General features: G+C 53.6%; 1 protein-coding gene across 1 annotated transcript in view; it reads right to left on the reverse strand.

Moving 5' to 3' along the window:
• MRC2 (mannose receptor C-type 2) overlaps nucleotides 1–14,587 on the reverse strand; it is a 28,842-nt gene extending 14,255 nt beyond the window's left edge. The window contains exons 1-7 of the mRNA XM_064733460.1: nucleotides 14,379–14,587; nucleotides 3,189–3,587; nucleotides 2,748–2,921; nucleotides 2,397–2,561; nucleotides 2,111–2,224; nucleotides 1,280–1,423; nucleotides 584–772 (exon numbers count right to left, since the gene is read on the reverse strand). Coding sequence (XP_064589530.1) covers nucleotides 584–772; nucleotides 1,280–1,423; nucleotides 2,111–2,224; nucleotides 2,397–2,561; nucleotides 2,748–2,921; nucleotides 3,189–3,587; nucleotides 14,379–14,493 — 1,300 coding nt within the window. The 5' untranslated portion in view covers nucleotides 14,494–14,587. The remainder of the gene's footprint in view (nucleotides 1–583; nucleotides 773–1,279; nucleotides 1,424–2,110; nucleotides 2,225–2,396; nucleotides 2,562–2,747; nucleotides 2,922–3,188; nucleotides 3,588–14,378) is intronic.
• Between the last annotated feature and the right edge of the window lie 414 nt (nucleotides 14,588–15,001).

A 15,001-nucleotide genomic window follows, 5' to 3' on the forward strand; every position in this document is an offset into this window, starting at 1 on the left:
GGCAAGGCAGCTCCTTCCTGCAAGGATGGACCCCTGGAGTAGGAAATTACAAGGACATGGACCCCCAGAGTGGGAAACACAGGGACATTTGCCTGCAGCTTTCAGAGAGGGGCTAGCAGTATGGGAGTACAAGTCCAGAACTGCAAGCTCAGGTCCAGTGAACTACTGGTTTTCAACCATTCCTTTCCAGCACATCCCAGTCTGCTCCCAGCATGGGGGCAGCAGTATTTCCTCTCCTTCCTCCACTCTCCTATACCTCCTTGCTGGCCTCCTCCAGCAAGTCCAGCAAGATTTTTTTCCCCATCTTTTCCTACATTAACTGGCTGGGACTAGCACTATTCCCAGCTGCAGCTGTGTAGTTTTGACTTAGCACTGCCTGCTCTGGGAACAGGTTTTACATTTGCTGGATGGAGGACGCACCCAGATTATAGGCTCCTCCAAGGAACACAGCACCCCCCAGCCTGGGACCTCTGCTCCCTGCACAAGCACAAAGTCAACTCTGCAGCCTCCAGCACATCCAGGGACTTTTCCATGGACCCCATAAGACAGGAAAGGGGCTGCTAGCACAGAAAGCTCCTCTTACCTTGCTTGATCTCCTTGGTGACAAATTCCAGCTCAGAGAGCGTGTGGATACTGACCAAATCACCCCCACTCCGCAGGCAGGTCTTCTTCGCCTCCTGCCAGCTCTTCTTCTCTCCTACCAGTCGGTAGCAGTTGGACTGGAAGGGCTGCCAGCTGGGCTCACAGTCCACCTTCACCTCTGACCACGAGTCTGGCAGGACACAAAGCAGCCTGAGGGTTCCTGCCCAGCTATCCAGCCCTCTCCTTGGCAGGGAAAGGACCACAGTCCTACGGGTGCTCAGCAGGCGAAGCCAAAGCCGCAGTGGGAAAGCCACGGCCAAAACATAATAGGCAGTGCAAGGTGTGGGAATGGTGTCTTCAGAGCTCCAGGGACAAAATAAAATTCCTTCTGTCTGCAGAAGAATGAGGACAGAGCAGAGAGCATCCCCTCCCCTGGGGACCACGGGGACAAGCTGCTCTCTATCCCTCCCTTACCATACAACCTGGAATGGCATAAAGCACTTCTTGGAAATGTTCCTTGGGGATGACTTTTCCTAAATCTAGGGAGCTCAAGCCCTGCTCTGCACACTTAGGACACCAGCAAGCTGAGGATACCAGGGGCACCCATATGGGCAGCATCCCCCGACCATGCTGGGGTGGGAGAACCAGATGGGTTATGGAGCTTGCCCATTCCCAGTGCTGGTCACCCCCTGCTCACCCGCCAGGAAGGGGTCAGCCGTGGCGTTGGGCTTCTTCTTGCAGACGTAGGGGAGGGCGATGCCACAGTCGCGGTTCTGCCATCCCCCGGATGACTCGGTGCGAATCACCCCGCAGTTCTCCTCACTGGGGTTGTCAGGCTGGTCTGGAGAATGGGATAAGGAGGGGACAGGCTACTGGGGATAAGGAGGAGTCAGGACAGAGCCACCAATGCAGCTCTCCCGACTTCAACACCATTAAAACGCCTTTTATTTTGTTATTTTGCATGACGAAGACATGACCCCAGGATTATTTATAGTGCCCATGATTATTTATAGTCCTCAATGCACAAGAACCCAAAGGGTCACTGTTTCACCTGGAAATATCAACAGCAGTCAAGGGGTCAAAATACCAGACCTGAACTTCTCCCACCTGTCCTCAAACCTACTCCAAGAGTATCACTGTTTTCCCCCAAATGCCTTTGGGTGATGGCACCAGGCATGATCAATGGGCCCTCTTCCCTCTGAGTACCCCAGGGGGAGGGATGGGTGTCTGCAGCTGGGAACCATTCCTCAGCCACACTCCAGTACTAAGCAGGGATGCAACAACTCGCCAAACAACAAATGACAATCCACGTTATCCACAGGGTCAACGAGTGTTTGCAGAGGGCCAATTCCCCCTTAGCACCCTGTGTCCCTGCTCCAGCTCCACAGAGATCCCAGGCTGTTACACAGGCCCCTGGGGCTCTCTGTCCCTGCAGCAGCCTGGGCCACCTCCCTTGCCATGGAGCCACCTCTGGTGATCACTGGGTGTTCCTCAAGCCCCATCACCACCACAACCTCCTCTGTCTCACCATTCTCCCAGTTGAGGTACTTGAGGGGTGAGTTGTCTGACCACTGCCAGCCTCCATTGATGTCCAGGTCATTCAGGCCAATCCAGAGCGTGGAGCTGTACCCAGTCAACAGACCTGGAGCCAACACAGCCAGCAGGACAGACTCAGTCCCCCAGCCCAGCTCAGTCCTCAGCTTGTCACCCCCTCAAACGTGGGGCAAGCAGAGCAAACTGGCAGTGGCAATGCCCACATTGCCATCAGCTCTGCTCCAGATGAGGAGTACACAGATAGGCTGCCAGAATCTCACCATTGATGTAGGTCTGCTCATGGATCTCTGTGATGCTCAGCAGGTTGGCCCCTTGCTGCTCACAGCTATTCCAGGCTTCCTGCCATGACAGGGTGGACTGGAAGTTGAACTGGTAGCAGCTGTTTGTGAGGTGGTCCTTGTCCCAAAAGGTCTCACAGTCATTGCCTGTGGGGATGAGCAGGGTGAGCACCCAACACAGACACAAGAAAATCCTCAATAACCCAATAAACCCCAACAACGTGCTGCTCTGGCACTGCAGACTGCTCACAGGGGGAGACAAGAAGCCTGGAAGTCCCTAAGAGGGGATTTGGGGTTTTTGCTTTTTTCCATGGGATGTGTCCCCCTACTTACTCTTTATGGGGCAGAAGCCCCACCGCTCATCCTTGCCATAGTCCTGGGTGGTGGCACACCAGAGGTGCCCATCCTCCCGTCCTGTGCTGGTGCACTCGTGAAACCACTGGTTGTCGTACTTGAAGGGGATGGTGCAGGGCTTCCCATGGGAGTTGCCCTGGATGGTGTAAATCTCTGAGAGAAAAGAGGAGGCCTTGCCTGAGGATGTGTCTATGGGGGCTGGAGGGAGATTTGGAGTGAGGGGTGCAAGTTGGCCCAGTGTGGGGGGCTGTGCGGTGCCCGGAGGCTTCCCACTCCCCATCGCCCTGATCCTGCCTGGTTCTGCAGCCTCAATAAGCTGGGGCTGAGCTTCCCAGGCAGGACCCAGTTGTGCAGCACCACAGACTCAGCTCACATTTTGGGGTTGGTTTGAGTTACAGGAAAACACCAAGGAGGCGTTACCAGAGTAGGACATGGAGCACAGATCTTCCTCGGTGCCGTACGTCCTCCACTGTGAGCCATGCACCTGGTCCCCCCTGTCCAGGGAGGAATTGCCCAGGCGGGCACCCAGATGCTGCGAGAGCTGCTCCCCGAGCCCGCGGCAGCTCCAGCGCATGTTGACTGACTCACGGTCACACTCATAGGTGGCCAAGAGGTGCAGCCCTGCTGTGGCATTGGTCCCATGCCATGATACTCCCAGGCACTGCATGGCCCCCACATTGAAGAGGCGATTTCGGGAGACCCATTTCCACTGCTGGGCTGTGGAACTGGCGTTGCAGCCCTTGGCCAGTCGCACCAGCGAGTCCTTGGTCTCCAGGCAGCCCTGCGTGCCCGTGTTGTAGATGAGAAAGACTTTGGAGTCTGGGGAGAGAACAAACAGAAAGGGTGAAAGCATTGAGGGGTGAGATTCAGTATGTGCCATGCATGGCCCTGACTCTTGACAGGATATTCTGGCTCTGTGCAAAGCAAGTTTTTGTATGCATCCCTGGGCACAGCACCTGGCATGCTGGGGACCACCACTTCCCTTCAGCACTGACTCAGGGTTTGCCCCAGTGCCTATTTCCGCTGGTGGGCTGCGGGCAGAGTGACACAGGTGGGTGTCTGTATCTACTGTGGCATCACCAAGGGTGGCTCCTGGGCATGGGACCCAGCACAAAGTGCTCACCCATGCTAACTGCATCGCTAGAGCTGCTCAAAACTGACTTCCCATGGGCAGCAGTTGGCTGCAGCATTCCCAGGCATTGCCATGCTGCCCATGCTTAGAAGCCAATGGCTTTGGCACCACCCATCTGCCCCAAACAGAGAAAAACAGAGCAGGGAAACAGTGCATCCATCACTGCTGTGATGTGTGTCTGGGGACCTGCTAAAAACTATGGAGCAAACAGGAACTGCTGGGGAAGGTCTCCCATCCTGTGAAGGAAAATGCCTGAACAGCCCCAGTCCCAGCAAATACAAAATGTCATGTCAGGACTCTTTGGAATCCCAGCCCACGCACTGGGAGGCAGAAGCCAAGTGAGGGGAATTGCTGCCAGCAGACAGAGGTGCAGCCGATGAGGGAAGACAGGCCGAGATCAACCCTAACTCCACACACATCCCACAGTCCTGCCTGCTGCTACGGGCCAACCATGATTCCCCAAGAAAATTCCCTGAACCCCACCATGTGACTTTATCCCAAAACCTGCACAAACCAGTAAATCCCAGACATTATGCTGGGACATCCTGCTCCAGCTGATGTGTCAAGTTTAAAAGACACTTTATTTCTTTAAATAAATGTTTCTAAGCTAAAAAGCCACCTCAGGGCTTGTCACTGTCTCTTCTTATCCCAACACCCCAGCAAGAATCCTCCTAAAGCAGCACATCAACAGCAGCACTTTTGTTGTTCTTTGTTATAAAACACCAACTTTTTTTCCGCCACAAACATTCACCAGAAGTCCAAGTGAACTCACGGGCCCCACTATATTTAGCTTTGGTTTGCTTTGGTTTTTTGCCATTGTATGAATTCTTTGGGCTGAAAAGGTTTTCATTTCCTATTTCCCCACAACCTCACCCTGGCCAAGCTCAGTTGTTACAGACAGTTCCTGCACATTCAAGCAACAAATATCTTGATTCACAGAACTTTTCTGTTCTGTGTATGAGAGGAAAAAAGAAGTGGAGGAAGACAGACATTTCCATTTCTTCTGGGAGTTCCAGCATCGACCCAGCTTGTGTCCAAAATTATGTCAGAGGCCCCTTCCCCAGCCCAGATGACATTTTTTTGATTATGTCAAATGAACAAACGTGAAGCTTGTTTGCAGGGCTTTATTTAATTTTAAATATTTATTTACTATTTAATTAATTTAATAAAATTAAATTTTATTTAATTAATTTATTTATTTCATGTTAATGAAACATTTCATTTCACTGAAAACATTTTTAAAATCATAGCAAGTGAGAAAAGAAGCAAAAATCTAGACAGGGCTGATTCTGGCTGGCTGAAGCTCAGGCTCCTTAAGCTGGTGCTGGTGTTTCTCCAGCTGGAACTGGCCTGATCCCGACCTGGACAGTGGGAGACCAACTCCTCTCCCACCAAACACCTTCTCCCTATGCCAGCACCACCCATGCCACAACCAGCCCATTGTTTTCCCCTTCCTACCTACAGAGAGGGCAGTGAAGCCCCTCCAGCACCAGGGCTGTGGGGGTCTATAAGCAGGTTTGGGTGATGCAGCATCAGTGCTGTGACCCACTGGAGAAGGATGAGGCCTCCCTGGGGCCTGATACCACAGTGGCTCCTCTGCAAGGAGCCAAACACCAGTGCTTTGCTCCTTAGAACAGAAAAGCTGCTCTACTATGAGCATCAACACAGACAGCAACAGCAACAGGACATCTGTGAGCCCTGTCTTTCAAGAAAAAATTAATACCAGGTTGGAAAAGCCCTGGAGCAGCTCAGGAATCGGTGTCAGGGTGCTCAGTGCCACACTGGGGCTGGCAGCACCATGCAAGGGCCACACTCACCAGTGGTCCTGCAGTGGCACCACATTCAAGGAAGCCATCCAGACTGGAGGGGGCAGGCCCGGGGCCAGAGAAGCACAAAATACCATTTTACTCTAAAAAGAGAAGAGCTGGAGGTAGGAAATTATAGGCTATGGGATTTGGGCAGCCCCTGCATGCCGCAAGCAGCTCAGCCCATTGGCTCACAGAAGACAGGAGAGGCCACACAGTGTCCCCAGGGTCAGCTGGGCCATGGAGGAAAGGGAAAGCTCCAGCACCAGCTCAGCCCTGGCATCCCCCTCAGCTCTTCCAGCAAAACTGCTCGCTGTGCACTGCTGGGGAGGAGCTGGGGGATGACCTGCATGAGCTCAACACAAGGCAGCAAAGCGGTGTTTCATCAAAAATACACCTTTCTTTCCCTAATTTCTATGGAATTTGGAATAGACTGGGTCTATGGTGTCCATGACATTGGCAGTGGTGCTTGGATAAGCTCCTGGGCACTGAAAGGAGCATTCAGCATTCCTGACCCCAGGATACATGTTTAGTTGGGTGGGAGGAGGCAAGTTTGGATCAATGAATCCCTTTCCCCAAGCTGGTATTCTGCAGAGCAAACCCGATCATTGCCAGAGGTGGCTCCAGAGGAGCATCCCAAAGAGACTGGGAATGTCTCCATCCTTTCCAGGACCTGCTGTCCTGCACTACCCTCAGTAGCCATGGCACAGCTATGGCTGACTCCTTCCAGAGATGTTCCTCAGGTTTAGGTACCCACCTGTGGACCTGAAATCACACATGCAGAACTTTCCAAACACCCCCCAGTTATGCAAACCAAATCACATCAACACCTGCAGATCCTTCCCAAAGAGGGGCTGTCCTCTGGCACAGGACAAAGAAAACACAACCCTGCTGCATGATCTGGCTGAAATCACCAAAATTAAACCAGGGCTGGTATTGGCACACTCCGTCCCTCCCTCCCTCCTGCATCCTCCCTCTTTTGAGCAGGGCCAGCTTGGAGCAGCTCTAACCCATCGCATCCTGGTCCTCCTCCTCCTCTGTGGAGGACTTGTGAAAGCAAAGCAAAATCCCACACACTTCCATCAAGGATGGTGCCTTGCTCCAGCCATGCAGCTGCTGGGATGCTGCCTGCAGCCTGCTGGTGGGATCACAGAAAGCAGCTGGTGCTACAAGGCAGTGTGATGGTGGGGACAGGGGGAACTGGGACTGACAGCAGGACACTGGCTCTGCCAACAGAAACACTCTCCTCACCCACGTAGGAAATACTTGGTGCTCATGCCTGAGCACCACAGGAGAAATTGGCCTTGGCACTGGTGGCTGAACACTGCAGGGATGGAGAAGCTGCCATCTTTTGAGGCAGCCCTCAAGGGAGCTTTTATACCCTGTGCTGGCTCCAGGTTCTTTTTCTTACTCAAAAAAAGCAAGTTCTTGGCCAACAAGAAGCCTGAAATGAAGGAACTCAGCTCAGCCCTTTCCACAACAGCTTTACCATCCTGAAGCAAATATGGAAAACTGCACAAACTTTCAGCTGTTTTGGGGACTGTGGGCAGCACTGGATGAGAGAGGCCACAAGGACAGTGGACAGAGAAAGCCCTGCAGCACAGCATGGATGGGCATCCTTGGCATCACCCAGCACATTCCAGCTCAGCCACTCACAACACCCAGAGCATCCCTGCTCCATTGCATTTGTCACCCTCCTATCACCAGCAGGGAGCAAATTCAAAAAAGGACTCCAGCCCCAGTTATCCTGGACTGGAGCAGCTCCAGGGCTCTGGCTTCAGTTACAACTGAAGGCAAATACTGTCCCCAACGTGTCAGTGCTGCCAGGCTCTGATACCACATCCCTGCCAGCCCCTGCCACCTCTCTGGCTCCTCGCTGAGGGTGATCATGGCACCGTGTGATGCCAGAGCCCCTTGCAAACCTCTGGAACTCATCCCTGCCCTTGTTCTCACTCAAGGTTCCCCTTTATGTGGGATGTCCCAAAAAACACAGCTCCAAGTTGCTTGTGCCGGAGGCTGAACACCTCCAGAGCCACAGGGACGGATTCCCCTCGGAGATTCCTGTGCTGCAGACACACGCTGGATTTGATTTGCTCCAAACCAGCCAGTAAAGGCAGCAATGCCTTGAAGCCCACAAGGTGCCCATTGCTGCCCTCCATGCCAGCAAACAGGGCTCCACTGAGACTCATGAGCTCCCTCAGGGGCTGCAGCCCTCTGTGCTTGCTAACACCTTCATTTGGATGTGTGAGCCCAGGAAAAGGTTTCACCTGTAACGTCCTGCAGCAAGAAAACCCACCCTTCACTTGCAAGGTGAAGAAAGGAATCCCCGTTTCAGCCTGAACCTCCTCATGTAACGTTTCTCACCTGCCAGCAAACAGGGCATAGCAGCCCCAAGCCACCTACTCCAAACCACCATCTTTTCAGCCCATTTTTGCAGCCCAAGGGTGAGCAGTGGCTCTGAAACCCACATGGCCCTGATGAGTGAAAAACTGGGAACTGAGAACTCATTCACAATAAACATGGAGGGGATGCACCAAGTATGGGGGAAAGATCAGCAGCAGAGAAGAAAAATTCCCCTGGCATTAAAAAAAAACATAGAAAAATATGACCAAAAAATACAGTCAGGCTGGAAGAGCTGGGGATGTTCAGCCTGGAGAAGTTTCCACAGAGACCTTAGAGCTCCTTCCAGTGCCTGGGGCTCCAGGAGAGCTGGACAGGGACTTTGGACAAGGGCCTGGAGTGACAGGACAGTGGCTTTAAGCTGGAGGAGGGCAGGGTTAGATGGGAAGAAATTCTTCCCTGTGAGGATGGAGCGGCCCTGGCACAGGTTGCCCAGAGAATTTGTGACTGTCCCACCCCTGGGAATGTCCAAGGCCTGGTTGGATGGGGCTTGAAGCAGTCCATAGTAGTGGAAGGTGCCCCTGGGTCTGTAAGGACCCTTTCAACCCAAGCCATTTTGGGACTCCACAAAGAACCAAAAATCATTGCTCATGGAACACAGGAGAGTTTCACCTGACAGAGCATCAGCTGGGCCCAGCTTGCACAGCCCTGAGGAAGAGAAGGAACTGCTGGAATGGGGAGAGACCAGCCCAACAATTCACCTTCCAGTGACATTTGGGAGGGGAGGACCCCAGGACTGCCCCTGACCATGCCCAGACAGTTCTGCTGAGGGATACAGCAGGGTCACAGAAAAGTCCCAACTCCATCTTGAATTTCAGATTACTGGACAAATTATTCCTCTGGAGGAAAATCCCCTTGCTGGAGAGAAGTTCCCAGCAAAGTCCAGCTCCAGCAATCAGCGCAGGCATGGCTGATGCTTACAGTCTTGGTATGGAGAAGAGCAAAAAGCACAGCCACTGCCATGAAGAGCACCAACTTTTGGCCAAAGGAAAGAAGCCTGTGCATCCTTCTATGGGCTGGGAATGGAAAACAGCGATAAAAGCATCAGCTGTGCCCATGGGAGCTCCCAACAGCAGAGCTTGAGCATCCCTGCTGCCAGCGATCATGGGACACGAGAGCATTCCCAGCCTGCAGGAGGGACATCACGACTCCACCTCACCCCCAGCTGCCTCTGGCATCGGTAACTCCATGCAACTCCTTAGAGAGGAACTTCAGACTAAAAAAAAAAAAAGGGAAGGAAATGCAGCCGTTCTGGCAGGCCCAGGACATGTCTGGCTCAAGAAAGGCACCAGTCCTGTCTGCTCCTGAGCTGAGAGGAGACACAACCCCCACCCCTGACACTCCTAAATCTAAATTAGAGGTTTACAGCAAATGAGCAATGATGCCCAACATCCCACAGCATCAGTCAGCACAGCACAACCCTGAGGCTAGGCTGGGGCCAGAAGCAGCTCTGGGTGCTCCAAGCCAAGCTTCAGAATAAAAGAGGGTGGTTGTTGTTTTGTTTTAAAAACAGACCTCAGGGAGGTAAGGACCTCTTGCTACAAAGAAGAAAGTGAAGCTTCTGATAGTCTGGCTATGGAGGGTATGGAGAGGCTGGATGTCCACTTGGAGCTGAGAAACTTCTCTTGGCTGGCCCAGCAGACAGAGAGAAGCTGTTGTTTGTACGGTAGGAGCTGTACGTGATGAGCTCCTTACTTGGCTGCAATGCTGATGGCTACCTACCACCCTGCTCACTCCTGCTGTCTCATAAAGGCTTTGGGAAGGGGTCCCATACTTCACTTCAGCCTCTCTACAGACATTAAGAAGCCCATTCTCCCAACATCCTGCCTGGGTCACAGATGAATGAATGCATTCCAGAAGGGATGCCTGTCCCTTGGCAGCCCAAGGGACTCACCACAGCAATGGCCACAAGGGAGACAAGAGCCCGAGAATCTGCCCTTCAGCACCCAGGAAAGGACAGAAGGATGGAAATTTTCTCCAATTTCTCCCTAGACCTGGCCCAGGCTCCAGCCCTGCAGCAGCTGCATTCACCCAGAGGTTCTGACTCCCAAGGAATGCAGGGACATGAAGGCAACACTATCCTTCGAATGGCTCCAGCCAGGATGGAGGAATGCAATGGATTCCACCAAGAACATAGTGGGAGAGGCAAAGGCTCTCTCCCAGGACACAGGTCACTCACCCCTGAGCACTGCTCTGGTCCCAGATCCTCTGACTGTCCCCATTCCCTCAGCCACCAGCACCCCAGACACCCAGTGGTGTGATGTGATACGCAGAGCAGCCCTGACGTGTCCTCATAGACAAGGTGCTTCCAGCACAGTTGGCAGAGGACTTATCAAATATTTCAAAACTACTAAAGAAACTCCCCCCAAAATGATGAAAGATCCATAGATTTCTTCTCTATTGCTTTTCCAGCACCACTCCTAATGTTACTTCCCTGAGCAGTGGTATCACTGTCTCTGGACAGGGACACCCCTATTCACCAACCTAAGAACATTCACACTACCAGGGGCAGTCTCTGGTGTCCCACATACATATATATTTTTAATTATAATTATCTTTACCATGAAACTTCCCACCAGCTGCCCTTTATCTGCCTCATTCCCTGCACTTCCAGATCAGGCATTACCGGGGTAATGGGGCCTTTACTACAGAGCCCCAAGCTGCCGTGTCGGGATTCAGACAGAGGAATGGGAAAAGCTCAATCTGTCCATTCCACCTATGCACCATCCTGCAAACAAGGCTGTTTTACATGGAAAACCCCATATGCCTCCCTATTGCGACGTCAAAAAGTGCAGTGGAGAAGTGGAGGAAGACAGACATCCCCATTTCTTCTGGGAGTTCCAGCATCAACCCAGCTGTGTGTCCAAAATTCTGTCAGAGGCCCCTTCCCCAGTAGTATAATTTCCCCATGGAAATTATACTGGAAAATACTCTGTGCCCCATGAAAGAACCAAACCTTTGCTCCCAGACTAAAGAGTGCTCCCAGGAATTTGCAAGTCAATCCACTAATCATCTTCTAATCCTTAAGAAATTACAGATGGGCTCTTTAAGAACAAGAGCATCTGTGTGGGTCTCTTTTGGGCTCCAAGCAATCTTAGGAATGAGAAAAATGTTGATGCTCTGCGAGCTGTGCACAGTTCAAATTAATTAAAATCCTGCTCCTCACTGCACGTGAAGAAACAAATTTTACAAATTGCTTATACAACCGATCAGGAAATGCTGGCTTAGGCTGGGCTGGAGTGGATGGGAGGGCAGCTACCACTCCCCCTCCCACCCAAGATCCAGCCACATTCATGAAACTGAGCAGAGCATGATGATCGTGCAGCACTGGGACCTCTGGCAGAGCTGCACCAAAGCCTTCCCCTCCCTGCTCCAAGCACCCACTGAGGCAATGGGACCAGAACCTCTTGTGATGGATTTATCATCTGGAAAAAATTATTTAGTACAGAGGGATGACAGCACCCTCAGCACACATTTGCTTTGATTTTGGGGCAAAACGTTTCCTTGGAAAACACTTAAGGAAGTAATACTTAAAGAGAGTGCCTCTGCCTGCAGGGAAAGGTGCAAAATCCAGCCAGAGAGAAAATGAAACCAGAGAGAAAAATCTGCAACGTGGCTTTAACCATCACCAAGACCTCAATGCCTGAAAATGCCTTTGCACACGCTGTCAAGGAGCAGCTCCCCATGGGAAACCACCTGGGGTCCCCACACCAGCTGGGTGGCTTTAGGGGAAGAGGACAGTTTTGCAGTCGAACAGTTTACAGTTTTGCACGGAAGGTTAAATTAAATCTCTTTTCACTCTTGTCATCCCCATCCCCAAGCCTGCTGCCACGTCCCAGTGCTGCTGTGGCTGCAAATGGTGGGGAGGTGAGGTCTCCACTGTCCCTTGTGCCCTGCCAGGTTCCAGCTCTGACCCTTTTTCCTGCTCCCAAACAGTCTGAAGAAGATTGAGATATAATTTCTTGGGACTGCATTTGCCATGCAACAAGCTATTTCCATTATGAAAGGGGAAAATGGGGGGCAAATTAATGTAAAGGCTGCTGTGTTTGCTCTACAGACTGTAAATTGTTTCCAGGTCCCTTTTGCATTCTCTCTAACCCACAGCTGACATGGCAGGACCTACACTGAGCACTGGATAGGTGGGAAGTTGATCCAGCACCAAGTCCTGGCATTGAGATAACGACCTTGTCCTGCCTGCAGCCATTGCAGGATGGCAGCTGCTGCCTCAGTTTCCCTGAGAATGTATGCGGGTGCCCACACAACGCTGCACAGATGGGTGAACTGAAGGATATTCCAGCAAGGAGCCCCAAACCTCCAGCCAAGAGCTCTGCTCCACCTTTCTGGCTATCCTGGAGGTGAGGGTTTGGCACAAACCTCTCAAAGAAGCAAGAGCTCCCCAGGGGAATCAATGCTTGTCTGAAAGCATCCTTGTGAACAAGGAACTCTTGGCACTATTCCATCCTGATCTCAAACTCCCAGTAAGGATTCTCTCTGAGCTACAATCCGGGCTGGTGCTGGGGGATCCTGGATGTGGCACCTCCATTGGTGCCATCCTCTGCCCCCTTCACCCACCAGGTCAGAAACAGGACTGATGCAGGGCAGGAGCAGCTGACAGTGGGGCTGGGGAGGAGGAAGAGCTGCGGGTGCTCAGCACCAGCGAGGCGTGAGTGACGTGGCCCTGGCGGCCGCTGAAAGCCGCCTTGTTCCTCGCCCAGGCCCAGCACGGGCTCGGCCGCCACCGCTCCCGCCCCAGGCCGGGATAGAGGTGCCTCTGTCCTCATAACTGCCAGACTTGGAGCCCACTGACTTTTTTGGGATGAAACAGCCAAAATCAGCCTGTAAAGGTAGCAAAACCTTGCTGAAACGAAGTAACCCCCTAAAAGCCCACAGAAGGAGGAATTCACGGCCCTCAAGTAAATTATGGGGAGGTCTAACAGGAATTCAGCTGTGAGAAGTCCAGCTGAGATGTCTACAAACAGCAGCAAACCCTGACCGCTCCTCCAAGTGCCCCAGGATGAGGGGTCTCCTTTCCCATTGCTTCCTCCTTTCTCCATCTCCCAGCCAAGCAGTTTCTCCTCTGATGCCAGAACCGACCCCTTGCTTGCCTGGGATTGCTGCCCACCGTCATCGAGTCCATGTTTGCCCCTTGAGTGAGGCATCCCAGACACTGTGAAACTGAGGGGAGAGGGGAAAGCCCTGGGGGTCAAGGGGAGATGGGAGAGGGGATCAGTGTGTTCCTATGCTGCCACTTCCATGTCGGCTTTGGATTTGCTAAATATGCTCTGACAAAATAGGCCAAGGGATTACAGTTCTTTTCGGGCAAAAGTAGGCAATTTTGCTCTTTTCAAATCTTAAAATTTTCTGAATAAAGCCAAAATAATTCAAGGAAGTCCCAAAAGCAGTTCTTTAGTTCTAGGCTAGACTGTCTTGGGATGAAAAGGGTCTCAAACGGCAATTTCAGGGGCCATGAAGAGGAGCCTCCAGCGTCTGGCTCATGGTGCCTTCAGAAGGTTAAAAAAAGCTAAAATACAACCCGTTGACTTTATTGTGAAGACTTAGTAGAAGAAAAAAAAAGTTTGCAAATACACCCTCGGGCCCCGATCCGATCAAAAAAAGACTTTATGAAAATCCTTTTCATAAGATTAACACGTCGGGAGAGGGGAGTGGGTCAGGATGCGAGAGGGCGGCAAGCTCCAACAAATCCCTTCGGCCCCTTCCCGTCCTCCCGCTCGGCGAGCTGCGGTCCCCGAGAGACAAAGGGCCGGCGAGGGGCTGAGGAGCGCAGGGGCCGGGGCCGCCCTAGGCCCGGAGCCCCCCTGGCCCCTCCAACGGCCGCGGAAGCGTTTCCGCCGCCTCGGCCGGCGCTGCTTGGCCGCTCGGCGCGGGGAGTTAAACTCAAGAGTGATAAAAGGGAGTGAAAACGCGGCGGGACGGGAAGAAAACACGGCGCGACCAAACTGCAGAAAACAAAATGCGGCGGAAGGTACCACGACCGGAGAGGGATGGAGTAAAACAAACCGTAGTAAAAGCAAATGAAACATTCCGCGAGGAAACAGGCCACAGCAATGTGATCCGCGTTAGAGCGAGGCAGACCCCCCCCCGCCCTGCGCGCCGCCGCCGGGGTCCCGCCACCCCCGCCCCGGGGGAGCCCGGCCGGGGAGGCGTCCCCAGCCCTGCTCCGGCTCCTCGGCGTGGTTTGGCTCCTCGCCCCCCCTTTTCCCCCCGTAAGAAAACTCGGGAAAGTGGAGGGAGGGAGGGAGAGCTCGGTCCCACCTGGGTGCGCAGCGCCGAGCACCAGCTGGAGCCCGAGGAGGCAGCAGAGGGGGCCGCGGAGGGGGGGGCACAGCGCGGAGCAGACGGGCCGCGGTCCCGCCGAGCCGCGCCCCATCCCCGGCGCTGCCCGCTCCGCTCCGCTCGGGCCCCTCCTGCCGCTCCTGCCGAGCCGGGAACGCGGACGGGGAGCGGGGCGAGGGGAGGGGGAGAAGGAGGAGGAGGAGGAGGAGGAGGAGGAGGGACGCGAGCGGGAAAGGGAGGGAATGGGGGGGAGAAATGTTACAAAATAAAATAAGAAAAAAAAACTGAAGCGTGCTCGCTGGGCTCAGACACTGCGTCAGCAGACCGGGGTCCGTCCCAGCGGCGGCGAGAGAGCGGGGCGCGGCCCCAGCCCGGGGAGAGAGCGGGGCGCGGCCCCAGCCCGGGAGGGCTCCGCCCGCTGCAGCGCATCGCTGGGGCCGGGGGTCCGGGAATGAAGCCCAGCCTGGCAAGGGCATCCCTGCAGACGCTCGGGGATGGCTGGCTCCCGCAGCACATACCCACGCAGCCCTCTCCACACCCCGGGTGGCCGCAATGCCTCTGTACGGGGCGGAGGGTGTCGGGGAGATGCCCGCGGTGCCGCC

This window comes from Zonotrichia leucophrys, chromosome 27 (genome assembly GCF_028769735.1).
Source record: "Zonotrichia leucophrys gambelii isolate GWCS_2022_RI chromosome 27, RI_Zleu_2.0, whole genome shotgun sequence".
In the NCBI taxonomy this organism is placed as follows: Eukaryota; Metazoa; Chordata; class Aves; order Passeriformes; family Passerellidae; genus Zonotrichia; species Zonotrichia leucophrys.